We start from the raw sequence: 19,722 nt of genomic DNA on the forward strand, positions 1-19,722 counted from the left end.
AGCCATCATGTTACAGAACTACCTCATCTCAACGTAGGGGACACACACACACACACACATGCGTAATGTGACTACTAAGTGATACACTGGACAAAGAGATGATTCATGTCCCAGGCAGAACAGCACAAAAATGACATGCAATTAAACACTTATAAACCGTTTATTTCTGGAATTTTCCATTTAGCATTTTCAGCCCATAGTTGACCACAGGTAACTGAAACTGAGCAAAGTGAAATCTTGGGTACCAGGGGACCACTGTATACATACAGTCCCACGCCTTGCTTTTCTGCATAACATATCTTGAAAAGCCTTATTATTTTTTTAAATTTTTATAGCTACACACTGTCTACTGTATCAATGTACAATACTGAATTACGTCTCTATTGATGCAGAGTCGTTTCTCATCTTTTTTGTTATAAAGAAAAACACTGCCAAAATAAACCTGTACATTGTCACTTTCACAAATGTGGAAGTATGACAGTTGGCTCACAGGGTAATATACTTAGAATTTGTTTACATACTGCCACACTGTTCTTCATAGGAGCCATACCAATTTACACTCCTACCCAAAATTTTGAGAATGTCACAAACACTCAAACAGATCCTCCTAATCGAATATGTGGAAAATGGCATCTTAGTGAAGTTTTAAATTGCATTTTTCTTAATAGTGTGAAATTGAGTGTTTAAAAAAATATATATGGATTATTTGATAACTTTTTTATAACTTAAAATGTTTTTAACTTTGTGAATACATCTTTAGGCAAATTGGTCACTACTTTCCTAGGGCCTACAGGCAGTTATGGGCCTGGCTTGAATTCAATGAGGTATTATTTTTACCACTTTTCAGAAAATGTCAAGAAAGTCAATAGCAAGGATTAGACTATGAGGACAATAACCAGGTTTTATTTCCCCTAAGCCTAGCACAGGGCCTGGTGTACCACAGGTGTCCAATAAAATGTTTGCTTTAAAAAAAAAAAAAAAATTGGCACCAGAAGATGTTTTCTTTGGAAGTTTATAGCGCAACAGCACCACCAAGGGGCACTTTAGCTAAAGCATCCCCCCTCCCCCCATCAAACGTCCTCCAGCCAGATCTCAAGGCAAACACATAATCAACTGGAGACAGTGTGACTGATGTACAAATGCCATTTCCAGACAATCTCCTAGCTCCACCCTCCAAACGTCATGGTGCCCCCTCAAACTCCCCTACACAGGACTTCTGCAGCTGCCAGTGCCAGAGTGAACATCAGGCCAGTCATACTGCCCCCAGGGAAACACAGCCCTTACGTTTTCTCAACGCAAAGACAAGAGCTGGCCATTATCAACCACTAGGTGACCAGCAAGTGCAGTACCATGAGCGTTTATAAGACAGGAACTCTGTCCATTAGTCTAAGTAAAGACACCATTCATTATTGGCAAGTGGGCATTCCTTCTGAACCAAAGAAATACAACACAGGCAAAAGTCAGGGGAGAGAACTTTTATGTCAAGTGTAAATTAAACAAAGGAAAGAAAAATGCAAAGATAGCATTTGAATGCATTCAGCTTAATTTTTTTTGAATCGAAATCTAGACATTTATCTTAAGCCTAGAATTTGAGAAGGAAAGTAGTCGTTCATTTTCCCAGCTTCACCGGTTCATGACAGTCTTGTGGCGGCTACTGTTCAAAGACAGCCACAAATCAACCAAGCCTCCCAGCATTTATGTCCTTGTGTGGTCTGCTCCTTTGAATCTGTGCTGGTCCTGTGACCTGTTTTTGACTGATAAAACGTGGTGAAAGCGACACTGTAGGATAGGTGAGCTAGGTCATCAAAAGCCTTAGCTTTTCTCACTCTTGGGATGTTTATTCTTGGGAGCATCCCCTTGGGAACCTGTGAGAAAACCAAGATTTGTGGACAGGTCTCATGGAAAAACTGAGATGCTCTAGTCACCATCTCAACAGACCTCCAAGCTGATAGGTGGCATCAACCGCCAGCCATGAGACTGTTCATACTGGACATCCAGCCTTGCTGCTGTCCGAATGCAAGCATGTGAGAACACTTGAGTGAGTATCACTCAGCCAAGCTGAGAATCCACAGCACTGGGAGAGATCATTATGAATTGTTGCTGTAAGCTACTGAGTTTTGGGGTGGTTTGTGACACAGCAATAAACAACCAGGACAAATTTATTTTATAGTCATACCCAGGCAAGATGAGTAATAAACTTCTAAGACAATTTACCACAGTAAGCTCCCCATCTTATGACTTTTAAAGATTCAAGAAATCATGTGTCCTTACAGGGAATAAATATGATTTATAGATTCTGTATATCCCCTTTCTCTTCCAAGCTCTAATAACTGCGTTCCCAGTAAATATTTATTAAATGGAGGCATGAATAATACACACATTGCTAACTATTGATTATACTGATGGAAGAAAGTAGGGGTATAATTAATTCAGAAACAGTAGGAATTTGAAAGTATGTACAGTGAGCTTTGTGACAGACATGCTCACATCACTACCTCTACACCCCTCTCTGAAAGTGTATCAGAACAGTGGTTCTTAAACTTCTCTCAGAGCTCCTTTAAATTCTTAAAACATTATTAAGGACCCCAAAGAACTTTTTTATATGTGGGATATATCTACAAACATTAACTGCAGTAGAAATAAAACTGAGAAAAATCTAAAATATTTATTCACTTAAATATAATAATGAACGCATTACATGTTAACACAAAATATTTCATGAGAAACAACTCCCTTCCAAATCAAAAGAAAATGTGTGAAGAAGTAGCATTATTTTCTATTTCTGCCAATCTTTTTTACTGTCTGGCTTAAAAGAAAACAGATGCTTCTTAAGTCAATCTCATGTTATATGTTGTTTTAGTTGAAGCACATGAAAAAAAAAAAAAAAAAAAAGCAGCCTCAAAGAGATATGCACTTGGAAAAGAAAGTACTATTTTAATGCCCTTTACAGAAAATTGTATATAATCTTCTTTGATACTACACTAAAACAAGGGATAGTTTCTTAAAGATGGTTAAAAAGGCAGACTCAAACACTATAACAAAGAACTTTCTGAGTGTATTCCATTAAGATGCATTCGTCTATTTGTACTTTTAATGACTCTTTTCACTCATGCATAGGTCATTTGAAAGATACTGGTTCACTGAGCTATAAACATCTTCCAAATGTTGACACATTGCATCATACAGTATCCAAAAAAAATCCCACATTCATTAATATCATCATCAATCTCATCACAAAAGTCTTTAATTATTGGGAAGCTGTCAAACTCATGGTGCCAAAACCAGTTTTTTAAAATTCTAATTTTTGCTTGTGAGTTCCAATTTTATCACTGGCAACCCACACTGGTGGTTGTCTTCTTTGAAGTGACAAGCTCGCTTCATTAATTTTCAAGAAAATGTCTGCCAAGTCTAAATAACTACAGATTGTCACTCATTCTTTCATGGAAAAAATGGTATCCTATCAAAAAAAGTGGCTAGTTCAGCTCAAAATTCAATCACATACAAAATCACTATAATTCAGCATGCAGTGGAAGTGTTTTGCACATGAACTTCGTTTCCTCACACAGAATTTTAGAAAGGCATGGATGGAAGGGTCAAGATTTATCACAACTCACTGTTTTTACTGTTTCATCAAGGATTTTAAGCAAAATGCCTTTTCTTCCCCTATAGCAAGTGTGTTATGTGGAAAACACAGTGATTACCAGTATAGCTTGGTGCCACTGCCCTGATTTTTGCTAAGGCACCAGCAGTTTTACCCCAACTTTGCTTTTACAACACTGGTGCAAATGTCCATATGGTGAAAATGGAATACAATGTCTCATTCTTAAAAATGGTTTAGACCCCATGGAACCTCTGTGGTCTGTGAAGTGCACTGTGAGAACCTCTCCATTGGTGTGATCCAAGGAAGAAAACTGAAGAAACTCTATACAGGAGACATTTCACTCATTCCTAACTGAGAACCTGAGTTTAAAGTGGTTGACATCTGTTTTTCCTTTTCAGTATTTATCAATGTCAGGTCTGCCATAGAGAGAGGAAAGCACGCCTCTAGACAAGGGTCACTCAAGGATTCCGATTTCAGCTCCTCCACACTATGAGCTGTCTGATCCTGAATAAGTTTTGCAGGATCTCTGAGTCTCAGTTTCCTCATCTCTAAAACAGAGACTGTGTACCTCATACACAGCTATAGTCACAATTGGACAGTCTCCATAATACAATGACAAACTTCGTGTGACAGAGTGAACTGGATTCTGAATGACTGAGAATCCAAAATATGGGTAATGTCCAAATTTGAAAAACAGTGGCAACACTGACTTTATTTTTTCTAACCTGTGGAGGGACCAAATCATAATAGATGCTCATAAAAATCTCATCCTTTTAACATCGTACAATTTTGATAAAGTGTCAGAAACCACTTCGTAAGAATCCAGAATAAGGAGAAAAAGGTAGATATATAAAGAAAATAAAAGAACTAAGACAACTGTCATTCATCACATTCCCCAGAGGGTTTGACTCAGTCCTGAAACCCTAACTGAGAAAAGCTGCTACAGTATCACAAGGTGTCTGAGACCCCACGATTCATCCTGGAATCATCTCAGTCAGCACTTACTAAAAGATTGCCACTGAGGAGTTATTTCCCATTGTGGCGCAGTGGTTAACGAATCCAACTAGGAACCATGAGGTTGCGGGTTCGATCCCTGGCCTTGCTCAGTGGGTTGAGGATCCGGTGTTACTGTGAGCTGTGGTGTGGGTCGCAGACGCGGCTCGGATCCCTTGTTGCTATGGCTCTGGTGTAGGCCGGTGGCTACAGCTCCGATTTGACCCCTAGCCTGGGAACTTGCACATGCCGCGGAAGCAGCTCAAGAAAAGGCAAAAAGACAAAATAAATAAACAAAAAATAAAATGGTGGTCTATATGGCATGTTGTTTCCTCCTTAGAACTGCAGATTTAACCATTTTTCTTTTAATCTCATTAGAGCATCAGAATTTCATCATTTGTTCAAATACATACTGGGCCATCACAAGCAAGACATTGTGCTGTCTGTCCTCTAATATGGAAGATTTTTTTTTTTCCTCTGCTAATTTCTAGGTGATTGCTACTGAAAAGGCTCTATTCTAAGTGCTTTGCGTATAAAAACCCATTTATTCCTCAAAGCAGTCCTAGCAGGATATTGCCATTTTGTAAATGAGGAAACTGAGGCCCATTTAAAGAATAAACAATGTTAAATGCTCAAGATATTCATCAGTATTTGTGACAGCATTTACCCGCCTTTGTAGCAGGTACCTTTTCCCAACTATCCTTCTATCTCTCCTAAAGCAGCATTCTCTCATTCCTTGTGGGCCCGTCTGTATTTATATTGGGCACATGAGTCATTTTAAATCTCTTTACCTTCTGTTTACTCTCATTTCTCCTGTTAGCACAACTCTTGTTTGTCTTGGACAAAGCTGCTTTTTACAAAGTCCATCAAGCATGTGCAATTCATCAAGCAGGAAAATGCTTTATTAAGTGATTTTATTTCTCTTACCTGGCCTTAGCATTTTAAACGTATTAGGGATCACAACTATGTAAGAGAGAGAGAATACATGTGCATGAACACACACGGTTTTTCTCTTTTGTTCTGAGAAAAACACTAGGCAAGGAGCTGCGAGGCTTGATTTCTACATCTGCTTCTGCAATAGTTTTCACTTAGACTTAGTCACATGATAAATCTAGGTGTCGATATTTCCACAAGTGAAGTGTGCAAACTTGTCTTGGATGTTCTTTAAAGGTCCTTCCAAATCTAAAATTTTATGATTTGTGTTGAATGCAAAAATACTTGGGTTATGTCAAAGCCACTCAGAAACAAGGCTGTAAGGGTGGTATTACTGACACTGACACCTGAGTAGGAGATTCATTAGGACACATGGACAAAGCAGAGGCTAGTGAGGCCACTTGGCCCTTTACTACCTCTTCTAAGATACATAAATCCAGCACATTAGCAAGTGAGATAGAAAACCTAAAACAGTATCAATTAACTAAATGACTTGGTGACAGGTTTTTCCAACTGGCAACAGAAATGCATAAATAGCTAGTAATACCATGGGGAGAGAGTTCCCCATAGGTCTTTAGTGTTTCTGCACATCTTGAAAGCAGAGGTTTTAGCAGCCTTGTCCTCTGGACTAGTTTTTCATGGATTTCTGGAGAGTGAATAGACATGGGAAGGAGAAAGAGTGACTCCCTTTAGAACCAACAGCAGGTTGCTGCTATCAAATATATTAAAGATGTCTCTGTCCAAAACAAAGTCTGGGCAGGGTTGCTTGAAGCCTGCTATGAAAGATGGGATTTCCTAAGCTGAGGGTTCTCTCCTGTAATGCAACCCACTGCATGCGCAGATACTACCTGACCCTTGTCAGGCTTCTCTGGGCATGGGGAGCCTCGCAAGAAAATGATGAAACCCTGGCACACACCATGGTGAGCAATAAACTGTCGTTTGTCTCTGACACGGAAATCTTCTTCTTCTTCTTGTTTTTTTTTTTTGCTTTTTTTAGGGCCGCACCCACGGCATATGAAGGTTCCCAGGCTAGGGGTCAAATCGGAGCTACAGCTGCCAACCTACACCACAGCCACAGCAATGCCAGATCCGAGCCACGTCTGCAACCTACACAACAGCTCACGGGAACACCGGATCTTTAACCCACTAGGTGAGGCCAGGGATCGAACCCACGACCTCACGGTTCCTAGTCGGATTCGTTTCCACTGTGCCATGATGGTAACTCCCGGCCCAGGAATCTTGAGTCTGGACCAGGGTCCACAAATCTGTGACAGGCTAATTTGTCAGCTTGAAAGCAGGGTAAAAACCTCCGCTCATTCACAATAGTAAATTATTTTAATGTTTAATTTCCCATGTAGCAATTCTGTCCAGAAAGGTCTTTACTTATAAGAAATCAAAATTCAGATAAATGTCAATTAAAAATTGACATATCGAATGTGTCAACAGTCTAAATGGAAATTAAACTACAAAGTTTTCACATGTCCCATGAAGTCTAACAAAACCCTTTACTGTATAATAACAGCAATCTCTAAATATAAATTTTCTATTGGAAACTTACAAATTTTCAACTGGGAGCTGTCTAAATGTTTTCTCAACATAGTGTCCAAAGAAAGGACTAAACTGAAAAAGCAAACTATGTCAGGCTTTCCTGAAAAAAAATGTAGTTATGTTCAAAGCGCCACTAGCTGTAGCAAGTACAGAAAGCAAGATTTTTAAGGCAAAATATTCCTTTTTCCTTTCCTGGCTACTGCTATGCCAAGAGCAAACAAGGATCAACAAAGACCAAAGCAGTGGAAAAACTGGAGTTTCTTTATTGCCCAGGCACTGGGCAAGAACAAGTTAATTCTGTCTTTTAAAAAATAAATCACATAAGTTTAAAAGAAATACTTATACTGCAAAAACCATCGCTTAGACCTCCTACCAATCCAAAATAAAACATTATCATTAAAACCCATCTATATTCAATGAGGTTTTCATTGAGGGAAATACTTGTGAAATACAGGCAATGTGATGATCCTTCAGGCAAGGAATCAGAATGGAGGGATATTAACAGAAAGCAAGAGATTTTTTGTAGAGGTGTTCTCTAGATTTATTTTTAAGTTAAAATTATTTCCAAAATGTTATAACAAAATAGAGCCGTGAAAGACTGCATAATCCATTGTTAACTCCGACAACACTACAACAAAATTGGTCTCCTATATCATTTTAGAGATGGAAAACAATGTTGAACAACTTATCAAGATTTTAGAAACAAAACTGAACTATTTGTTGTAACTCTTAATATCAGAAAATTCCTTCCCTCAAGAAACAACTTCCTAACTACAATGAAATCAGATAATGATATAAGGCTGAAACTGAATTAAATTTTAAAAAATAAAACCAATATGACTATAACATTTAATTTCTAGATTCAATGAATGGCATTAATCTGAAATTAAAATGTAAACAAATATGAAACTAAAGAGGACTTTGGCAGTGGCAGGCATATAGCAAAATCCCCATAAGTCTTATTGAATTAAAAATACAATGAAATATCAAGGATTAGATATACAGAAAATATTAAGATTTTCAGGCTAAAAGTAATACAGTCTTTGTCTTCTTTTCCATGTTTATTTTCCAGGAAAATAATCCATATATTATGTAATACCTGACAGATCCATACCTTTCTCAACTAGTCAGTGAAAAAAAGCTAGAGAGAGAGTGAAGAGGGAAGAGGGAAAAGAAGGGAAGAGAAGGAAGAAGACCCTCCAGTCTTTGCTACTCTAACTTTAGTTACTTAGCTATCCTGGAAGGAGGCTGGAATGAAGTGTGGGGGCAGCAAACAGAATAATCAACAAGGGCTCAGCTACCTTAGGTTGCAGAGAACCATCTGTTTCAGAAGCCCCCTCCCTGCCTAGAGTTTGGATTGATGGTCACATGGCAGGTGAGTTACTCTTGTTAATAATGTTCTGCAGTCTTTCCATGAGAGTACAGTAGAATGAGCATAGGCTTTTAATCGGACAAACCTGGGATAGTCACTTCTCCGCTGTGTAATGCCAACAGCCTAAATCGTAGAAGCCTCCAGACTTTTACTAGTCTTAAACGTAACAAAAGAGAAACAAGCAACACTGAAGTTGACAGGTATGAACTTATCATTAAATGGACCTTATTTTTAAAATAAGACAGTATTCCTGAAATATCAAAACCAAGAGCAAAAACCAGATGTTACTATATTTTTTGAATATTTTGTGTTGTACAATATAAATGAATCCCAACAATACACTATTGTGCGTCGTAACATTCTCTTGTATGTTTGCAGTTCAATGCATCATTTGGTTTAGAGAAAAATTCACTACCAAAGACTTCTGTGGGGACAAAAGTGAAGAAGCTTGATGTGGTAAGCTAATACTAGAAGGTATTACGAAAAGCAAATTATTCCACTTCCTTTGATTCCATAGGCTAGTCTTAAAGATCTATATTTGTCCAAAATAGAGGAACTAACCCCCCAGAGTTAAATAAGCCAACTTGTGTTTTTGTAGTCTTCAGAAAAAAGCTGGGTGACTACAAGGTGCACCCTTTCTTGTACAGAGTACACCTTACATAAACTGCCAGCTTGAGGCTAGACAAAGAAAAGACAGACAGCAGTGAACTTGTTTAAAATCTGAAGAGTATATATGTTCACTACTAGTGGCTGTTAACAGTGAAAAAGGGCTAAGCATAAATCATGCATTGAAGAATATTAAAATTCTTAAATTACATGACTAGATCTTATCAAAAAAAAACAATAGTACTATGCTACTCTAATTAAACAATGTTAATTAAAATCTAATCTATGTGTGATGTTATATTATTCTCAGGAGGCTTGAAAGACCATAAAGCTTTCAATAACAGCATGCACTGTCATCAACTTCACTAGTTTTGAGAAGCAGCAGATATTTGCAAAATGAGATGAATCATCTAAGGTGAAGTCTCAGAAAGGTGGGTGCCAGAACTAAGCTTAAGTTCCAAATGATAGGCCATCTTCTAAGAATCAGTCACTAGGTATTTATTAAAATTCTACTGTGTGCCTGCTGACAGCTACTCTCATGAAGTAATGCAAATAAATATAACACAAATCTTTTCTCCCCAGTAACTACTACTCTGCTTAAAAGCAGCAAGACTTGTAACTTCAGGTCAGGCCAGTCAGTGTGTCAGAAGTACCCACTGGCCAGGTCAAGACTCTGAAGTTCTCTCTCCCTGTCACCTACCTCTGAGGGAGGCCATATATATATATATATATATTTTTTTTTTTTTTCCCCCAGCTTTTTAGGGCTGCACCTGTGGCATATGAAGTTCCCAGGCTAGGGGTCGAATCAGAGCTGCAGCTGCTGGCCTACACCACAGCCACAGCAATACAGGATCCGAGCCACATCTGTGACCTACACCACAGCTCACCACAATGCCAGATCCTTAACGCACTGAGCAAGGCCAGGGATCGAACCCACAACCTCATGGTTCCTAGTCAGATTCATTTCTGCTGCACCACGACGGGAACTCCTTTTTTGTTTTTTCGATTTTTTTTGTCTTTTTTGAGCCACGCCCAAGGCATATGGAGTTTCCCAGGCTAGGGGTTGAATCAAAGCTATTGTTGCTGGCCTACGCCACAGCCACAGCCACATGGGATCTGAGCTGCATCTGCGACCTATACCACAGCTCACAACAACGCCAGATCCCAAACCCACTGGGCAAGGCCAGGGATCGAACCTGCACCTTCATGGATACTAGTCAGATTCATTTCCACTGAGCCACGATGGGAACTCCAGAAGCCATATTTTCTAACATGAGTCTTTCTCCTTTCCTGGCCTTTCCCCTCTCCTGGCCCCCTGACTCCTACACCAAAACTAGCCCCTGGGCCAGAAACTGACTGTGTAACTCCTGGACTGCTACAAAGAGATGACTGGGTTCTTTTTCTTTCTAATCTGAATAGGGAAATATGAAACAACTGTGCTGGCAGTAGTTGGGTCTAAAGAAAGAAGGCCTGGGAGCTACAGTGGGTGGGTGAGGCTGGGGGGCTTGGCCACTGTACGTTCAAGATAAGGCAGGATAGAGGAGTAGGAAGCCAGTGGAATAGAACCTACAGAAAGAAGGGGGGATACCAGGGAAGTGCTTCAACTTCTTTCTAGTTCCAGACCACATTTATCCAGACACAGGAGTGCAGCTATAAAAAAAGAAGTGGGCTGTAATGATTCAGTAAGGACAGAAGCTAAGTGTCAAGTGGGAACAGAAGATTAAGAGCAAAGAGCAGGGCCCAATCATGTCACTCTACGACAAGGTTCCTCAGCCTCTGCTCTACTGACATTCTGGACTAATTCTTTGTTGTCCTGTGGATTACAGGATATTTAGCAATATCCCTGGCCTCTACCCACTAGATGTCAGTAGCAACTTCCTTCCCAGTTGTGCCAACCAAAAAAAAAAAAAAAAAAGGCAAAAACAACAACCACCACCACCTTGACTCCTGACATTGCCAGATGTCCCGTGGGGGCAAAACCACCCCTGTTTGAGAGACACTGCTTTAAGGAGACTGCTGCTGGCAACAGGAAGCCATTTAATGATTTTAAGCACAGGAAGGAATACAGACATGATCAGATTTGCTTTTCAAATGAATGGAGCAATGCAGAGGTAGACTGTAGAGAGGGAGGCAGGCAAGGAGGCAAAAGAACTAGGCCAACTAAAGACTTAGTTTTAGATGAAGAAGGTGAACATGTGACCAAAGGCAACAGTAGTGGAGACAGAAAAACAGGGTATGAATGCAGGTTACAACAGAGTTAGAACTCTGGGGCCCATTTAAATAAAGCATTTGAGGGGAAGGGACAGTGGGACAGAATTACTTGTAGGTTTATGACATGGCAATTTAGCTGGCTGAGGTGAGGGCCATTACCTAGGATAGGGAATTTAACAGGAAGACCAAGTTTGTTTGTTTCTTTCCTGGTTTTTGTTTTGTTTTGTTGGCTGCACCCACAGCATGTGGAAGTTCCTGTGCCAGGGAGTGAACTCATACCACAGCAGTAACCTGAGCCGCTATAGTAAAAATGCTGGGTCCTTAACCCACCGAGCTACCAGGGAACTCCTAGGAAGAGCAAGTTTTAAAATGAGTTTTGTTTTAACATAATAAAAGCTGGAGGTCAGTGTGGGATATCCAGGTGGTGAGATTAGCAGAGTTAGTGATCAGGAGGCCAACACTTATATTGTGCCAAATCTTGTACAAACATTAACTCCTTTAATCTTTACTCCATTCATCGAGATCCCAACTACATTCATCACCCCATCTTAAGACAGGGAAATGGCTGCAAACATAAGTTATTTCTCCCAGATTCCATAGCTAGTCAGTTTTGAAGCTGGGATCCCAAACTCAGATTCTGTGCTCTTAACCACTACGCTGTACTACCCGCCTCAGGAAAAAAAGAGAAAGACTGAGGTTATAAATGTAGATTTGGATGGTTTTTAGTATAAAAGCACATAGTAGGTGAGGCCACAGGCATCGAGGTAAATGCCCAAAAGACATGAGAAAAGAGAGAAGAAGAAAATAATCTAGAATGAAATAGTGGAGAAAAGTCTAAGTAGCTATCTGTTAATTTAAGCCAAAGGTAAAGGAGGAGCCAGAAGAAGGAGCCAGTGAAGGGTAGGGATGAAAGAGGCAACGGGGAAGCCTCAAGGGCAGGAAATAGGTGATGCTATCTTTGGAACCCACAGCAAATCCCTTGCACATCACCTACTCTATATAAATATTTCAACTGAATTGATAACCCTACAACCTCAAACAATGATATCAAGTATCCATGCTTAGAGTATATTCCAAAAATGTCATAGCTAAGCAAAACCCAAATCAGGTAGGTTTGTGATCTTTCTAGAACATCAAGAATCTATGGAAGACACAGTGTCATAAACATGAAACAACAGCCTAGACATCATATGAGATCATCCTATACATTTATGTCCAGCTAAAAAGACTTTTTAAAGCTTTATTCACATTCTACTTTCACAGCAATGAAACATATTACTCTGTTTTGCATTGTGTTGAAGATTGCATGAAATACTGGCTCCTCTAAGTTCTGCAAGCAAATGACAGAAACAAAATTGTGTAGTCTCTTCTTTATGAAGGAGTTAGAAAACGTGTATATGAAAATGAATTACTTCTCTCTTGAAAGAGTCACTAGAGCATCTGGTGCATCTTAAGCTGTACTGCTATAACAAGTCTTCTGTGTATCTAAACAGCTTTTTGTTATGCATTCCTTATTATACTTTACAATTTTTTTACTCCAAACACAAACATTTAGTAGAAAATGAGTTTCCACAAGATACAAAAAAGCTGGCCCCCACTTCCAATTCAAGACAAGCGTTTTCTAAGGGAATAAATCTTGATTTCCAGCCCCCAAATCAAAGTACTTTCCAAACTTAGATGTATGTACAAATCATCTGGGGATCCTGTTAAAACGGAAGAGTCTGATTCAGCAGATCTGGAGCTGGGTCAACACTGCATGTCTAAGACGCTCACTCCAGGATGATGTGGATGCTCTCCTCCACACTGGCTACTCAAACACAGCACTTGGAATGGAAGTGCCAGCAGTACTTGGACCCTTTTAGAACAGCCCGCCCCTCCATGTGACCAATACTATCTGTGGAAACTGACAACACGAGACATTTACATTAAAGTAATGCTTTTAAAGTCCATTTGCAACTCATTCACTGACATTTCCTTTTTTGCTGGTACAGAAGACGAGACCTTCTTTTCTTTCTGTCCTTCCATTATCCTAAACTGTGGATCTCATAGGAAAGCCCTCCACAAGAAGGTCCCTGGTGATTTTTTCAGGCCTCTCTCCTATAATCCCTATAAGGTCCACACCATGCCAACTGAATGGAATTGATACTTTCTAAATATAAACCATGCTCTCTCACCACGCCCCCTCTTGCATTGTTTTGGTTTGTTTGGTTGATACTTTCCCTAATCAGGCCAATCTCTAGAGTCATTACTCTCTACTTACCTTGCCTTCGTAATGAGATGTGACCTCGCCATTCTCTGAACCAACGACACACCCTCACCATAGGAGTTTTTCTTTTGTTCTAAAATTTACTACGTTCAAGTGGGTATATGTTAGTCTTCATCTTATCTCAGCTACTGAATTACAAGCTACTTAAGGGCAGAAGCTTTTAAAACTGATTTTGATATTCCTTGTACTGCTCAACACAGTTCCTCACTAAACACCAAATAAAGCTTCATCAAAATGAAGTAAAGCACTATTCCGTAATGATGATAAACTTGATCTAAATATTTCCAAATCTAAACTGTATTTCTTAGTTCTCCAAATACTATTGGTTTTCTACTTTCGTTATCATAGAAAATTGGGCAAAGGGTTTCTTTTTTTTTTTTTTTTGGTCTTTTTGCCATTTCTTGGGCTGCTTCTGCAGCATATGAGGTTCCCAGGCTAGGGGTCTAATAGGAGCTGTAGCTGCCAGGCTACGCCAGAGCCACAGCAACGCAGGATCCAAGCTGCGCCTGCAACCTACACTACAGCTCACGGCAATGCCGGATCATTAACCCACTGAGCAAGGGCAGGGATCGAACCGCAACCTCATGGTTCCTAGTCGGATTCGTTAACCACTGTGCCATGACAGGAACTCCTGGGCAAAGTGTTTCACTTGCATTTGTTCCAACTCTTACACCTAGAAAAACTGTATTTAATCTTGCTTGATACATTTTATCAGAACTTAAATTCCGAACCAGTTTTTCTGGCATTTTCAAATTAAACAGTCCAAATGTTCATATATCAGCTGAGGAAAATATTGTAATGAAATCTTCTGAAAACCATTATAAAACCCCATGTACACACAAAGAAAAATAGACCACAAAGCAGCTCAGGTATCATTAAATCTGACATGCTAAAACGGGGTATTGTGACAAAGGTTCATTTTTTAGACACTAAAAGCACTTTGGAACACCTGGAGGAACCTGAGGTATGAGGAGATGCTGTGTTTACTTTGAATCATGAAGTCAGCGTTAGTGCTAAGTCAGTCAACCAGACAACCTCTCATGTACAAACAAACAAACAAAAAAATCCAAAATAATGTACTATTAAATTAAATAGTGGGTCAAAGGAAAAGATCCTGTGCTAAATTCAGAGGACAAATAAACAGACTAAGAACATAAGGTAACTGACTGACTATTAAAAATGAGCCCAGGTCAATAAATATCTCTAACCAAAAAATGGAAAATCAGATCAAAGTGATACAGAGCTATGATAACCACCAAACGACTGGAATACAAAAACAAATCATCAGAACTGCACTGTCTCAAAAGCAAGAATTAAAGGAAAGGATTTAACGTCCCTGATTACACAACAAATATTCTACTCGAAAGCTGCTAGGACAATATTCTGCATTCTACCTGAAGAACAGAAAGTACCCACACTTGTTAAAATCCCCGCAAATGATATTCATTCATCAATTGTTAATTACCTTTCCTAGCCTTAAAGATTGTGTCTCTAGAGCTCCCCTTGTGGCTCAGCGGATTAAGAACCTTACCTTAATTAGTATCCACGAGGATGAGGGTTCGATACTTGACCTCACTCAGTGGGTTAAGGATCTGACATTGTCACAATCTGGAGCATAGGTAGCAGATATGGCTTGGATCTGGCATTGCTATGGTTGTGGCTTAAGCTGGCAGCTGTAGCTCAGATTCGATCCCTAGCCTGGGAACTTCCATATGATACAAGCACAGCCCTAAAAAGAAATAGAGAAAAAAAAAAAAGATTGTGTCTTTGGCAAAAAATGGAGAATGGACATGGGTGTTTCTGGCAATGTTGAAACGGGCAGAATAATGGCTCTCCCAAATGACCACATCCTTACCACCACAAACCCATGAATAGGTTACCTTACATGGCAAAAGGGAGTCGGCAGCTATGATTCACATAGCTTCAGACCTTGATGGGTAGAGTATTTGGGTAGGGCCAATGCAATCACAAGAATCCTCAAAGTAGAAGAGAAGGTCAGAGTGAGGAGATGTGAGAAGGACTCAACAACCTACTGTTGCTGGCTCTGAAAACAGGAGAGGAGTTCCCATCATGGACCAGTGGTTAACAAATCTGACTGGTAACCATGAGGTTGTGGGTGCGATCCCTGGCCTTGTTCAGTGGGTTAAGGATCTGGCATTGTGGTGAGCTGTGGTGTAGGTCACAGATGAGGCTCGGACCCTGTGTTGCCGTGGCTCTGGCATAGGCCAGCAGCTACAGCTCCGATTAGACCCCTAGCCTGGGAACCTCCCTATGCCACAGGTGCAGCCCTCAAAAAGACAAAAGAAAATAAATAAATAAATAAAGATAAAATTTTTTAAAAAGGAATTATATGATAAATTTGCATTGTTGTAAGCCGCTAATTTGTGGTAATTTATTATGGCAGCAATAGGAAACTAATACAATAGTTAACTGCTATGAAAAGAATTTTCTGAAACAGATAACTGCATTTTAAAAGAGTCAAGTGATGATCTATAAAATGCTCAGCAAAAATGTTGATCAAGATTTAGTTTGCATTGCTGAGTAATACACCTGCTCCCCTGTAAAGGGCTGACACACAAAAGCTTAAAAGCAGATTTTATAAAAAAGGTTGAAAGCAAATACAATTAACCTTGACAGAGAAGTTTGGGTTAGAAAACAAAGCAGAACAAGGTATTTTCAACCAAACAAGAAGGTGATAAAAATTAAGTAGAAAATGGGATGTTCCTTACAGATAGCATTTGAAAAGGGACCACCATAGTACCTCTTTCAGTAGGTCAGCCAGAAGGCAAAAATTAGTATTTCTTTTAAAGCTCATATTTACCTGATGATCCTCTGGGCAGCATACTGATGGAGAGAACGAAACTGTGCCGACATATTGGCTAAAGCTGCCAAACAATTTGTGTGAAGGTACTTGTCCTGTCAGAAAACAGCAAATTTAAAACACACATCAAGGCTTCTCAACATTTTAGGCAAGATTAACTAGACGCAAACTTGACTGTCATTGCTATTTTTCAGGCCCACAAGCTTTTTTCTCTAAGATTCCAAAATCCATTAAGCACTGAAAATTCACCACCAATTTGGAGGCAACATCTGGCACAAAAAATGATAATGCTATTTATGGTCTTCATTAACCCCACCCTGGAGAATACTCAAATATTTTGCTGCAGAAATATTAAGGTTTAGTTATAGTGTGCTATTCCAGAACCTAATGGTTCCATATAGTAATGAACTATAATTATCTTTCTAAAGTAAAAACTGGAGTTCCCTCTGTGGTGCAGTGGATTAAGGATCCGGTGTTGCTGCACCTGCGGTGTGATCACTGCTATGGTGTAGATTGCAGCTGTGTAATATGGTGTAGATTCAATATCTGGCCTGGCATGTGCTATGGGTGTGGCCATGGGAAAAAAAAAAACAAAAAACATTTTTTAAAAAAACTTAAAAAATTCTCCCTTCTAAAACACATGTGGCTGGAGTTCCCGTCATGGTGCAGTGGTTAACGAATCCAACTAGGAACCATGAGGTTGCAGGTTCGATCCTGGCCTTGCTCGATCCTGGCCTTGCTCAGTGGGTTTAAGGATCCAGCGTTGCCGTGCGCTGTGGTGTACGTGGCAGACGAGGCTCAGATCCCGAGTTGCTGTGGCTCTGGCGTAGGTCGGTGGCTACAGCTCCAATTGGACCCCTGGCCTGGGAACCTCCAAATGCCGCAGGAAGCGGCCCTAGAAAAGGCAAAAAGACAAAAATGAATGAATGAATAAATAAATAAAACACATGTGGCTTTTACAGTTTCAGATAAAAGACTGTGGATGTGTGCCTATGTTAGTCTCATAGAGGGCAATTACTGAAAGCAGTACAGTACACCTGACCACTTCTCTGAGCTATGAATTTTATATACTGCCTCTCTATTGACTGCAAATGAAACCTGCTCCCAGGTATAGCAAATACAACAAATCAGCTGAAATTTTCCTTTTACTCTTTAAAGTATTCTCTTTCTTCCACATTTCTTTCCTACCTGAATTCATATTTTCTTGTGCTTACATCTTCTTAAACTTTGTTGTTGCTGCTTTTATAAGGTAAATCAGTTTTACTGGTCCAGCAATGACATATATCTTTTATCTAAATGTGCTTCATAGCTTATTTTCTATTACATGTAAAATATATCTGATCACACAACCTATTAAATATTAAGAAATATGGAGTTCCCATTGTAGCTCAGCGGTAATGAATCTGACTGGCATCCATGAGGACTCGGGTTCGATCCCTGGCCTTGCTCAGTGGGTTAAGGATCCGGTGTTGCTGTGAGTGTGTAGGTCACAGACATGGCTCAGATCTGGTGGTGTTGTGGCTGTGATGGAGGCCGGCAGCTGCAGCTCCAATTCAACCCCTAGCCTATTTGACTCCATATGTCTTGGGTGTGGCCCTAAAAAAGGGGGTGGGGGATAGAAACAGACACTATAAACATTATCTTAGGATTATAATGCAGTGCTATATGCTCATCTATATTTTCCCACCATATTCCATGAGGATGTTAGCACTCTAAATATTGAAAGTGTTATAGATATAAAGGTAGAAAAATAGCTATGGAACACTTACTCTGGTTCTTGTCATGTTGTACTGAATGGTTCTTATTACAACTAGTATCAGAAGACTCCCCAGTGAAATTTCAGTTAAAACCCGTTCTGAATACCAAGTAATATTTTTTAATATCTGTAATGGAGAAGAAAAGTTTAAGTAAACATGACTGCTTGTCAAAAAGGGGATTATCCATATCTGCAATTTCTGATAAGCTAAGGCTTTGCTCTGAAGATGAGCTAAACAGTATATAAAAGTAAATTGTTGGAGTTCCCTTTACGGCACAGTAGAAATGAATCCAACTAGGAACCATGAAGTTGCAGATTTGATCCCTGGCCTTGCTCAGTGGATTAAGGATCTGGTGTTGCCGTGAGCTGTGGTGTAGTTCACAGACGTGGCTTGGATGCTGTGTTGCTGTGGCTGTGGTGTAGGCTGGAGGCTAGAGCTCCGATTTGACCCCTAGCCTGGGAACCACCATATGCTGCAGGTGCAGCCCTAAAGAAAAAAAAAAAAAAGTAAATTGTGAGAATTTCAGTTCAAGATGGCAAAACTGTGCTCATGTACTTACCTACCTGTCCTTCTTAAATATAAGAGAAAAAAACAGGTCTGGAAAACAGGATATCAGTAGCAGCTATATCTGAAACGAGCTATATCTGAAAAGGTATGCACATAGGACAAGACTGACCTGACAATAAAACCACTAGAACTGAGTAGTTTGAAGCAAAAATAAGAAAACTGAGGCATCTCTTGAAAAGTAGAGCTGTCTCAACCACCACAGAAAATCTCCACACTTGTGTCACGGAGAGGCCAAGATCTTCTAGAAAAGACATGCCTGTGCTCTGCTCTGGCTCTTCAGAGCAGGCAGCTCTGGTGCTCAGCCCAGGCCTCGGTATAGGCATGAATTGTCCAGCTGCACTGGTGCAGTTCCACAGACTTGTAACAGGGGCATCAGACAGAGAGAGAGAGAAATTGGGCGGCACAGAGGCCAATGCTGGGCTGCCCTAATGAAGGAGGCAAAATGCACAAGAACCAACAGGCTCAACTGGCACCAGAACTCCCCTGACATTCTCTTCCATTAAGGTCACTCCTACTTCTCTCCTTGACATATGGTGCCAATAGGCCACATTCTTTCCATCCATGCCTGAAAAAGGAAGAGACTTTTGGCTGGTTCTCACTCCCTCCACTAAGATAGGACCCTACACAGAGTACAGCAGACCTCCATCATTTACACCTTCCAAAGGAGGTCTCACTGCCTTTCAAAACTGAGCCTAGCTTTCATTTACAAATATGAACGGAGAATAACAAGCCACCAAAAAAGTAGAGAAATTCAACAATCTCAAAGGTATGATTAATCTAATGAGGTCTCTGTTCTAATTATCAGCATATATGAAACACAGAGGACGGAACACAGTAACACAGTGATACAATCACCAAACCCAAGTGTATGAATTTCTAGTAAACAAATAAGCCAGTTTCTACAAGTAAATGGTGGAATAAGGTGAGAGAAGGAGAGACTGTTATAGGTTAAAAAAGGTTGAGAATTGGAGTTCCCGTTGTGGCTCAGCCGTAATGACCCCAACTAGGATCCATGAGGACAAGGGTTCAATCCCTGGCCTAGCTAAA

The 19,722-nt window shown here is 39.9% G+C and overlaps 1 protein-coding gene across 3 annotated transcripts in view; it reads right to left on the bottom strand.

The window, feature by feature from the left end:
• DYM (dymeclin) overlaps positions 1-19,722 on the bottom strand; it is a 387,283-nt gene that overhangs the window by 205,001 nt on the left and 162,560 nt on the right. For all 3 annotated transcript variants that reach the window (XM_047764400.1, XM_047764416.1, XM_047764407.1), the window contains exons 12-13: positions 18,121-18,234; positions 16,352-16,446 (exon numbers count right to left, since the gene is read on the bottom strand). In XM_047764400.1, coding sequence (XP_047620356.1) covers positions 16,352-16,446; positions 18,121-18,234 — 209 coding nt within the window. The remainder of the gene's footprint in view (positions 1-16,351; positions 16,447-18,120; positions 18,235-19,722) is intronic.

This window comes from Phacochoerus africanus, chromosome 2, assembly GCF_016906955.1.
Source record: "Phacochoerus africanus isolate WHEZ1 chromosome 2, ROS_Pafr_v1, whole genome shotgun sequence".
Taxonomy (NCBI): domain Eukaryota; kingdom Metazoa; phylum Chordata; class Mammalia; order Artiodactyla; family Suidae; genus Phacochoerus; species Phacochoerus africanus.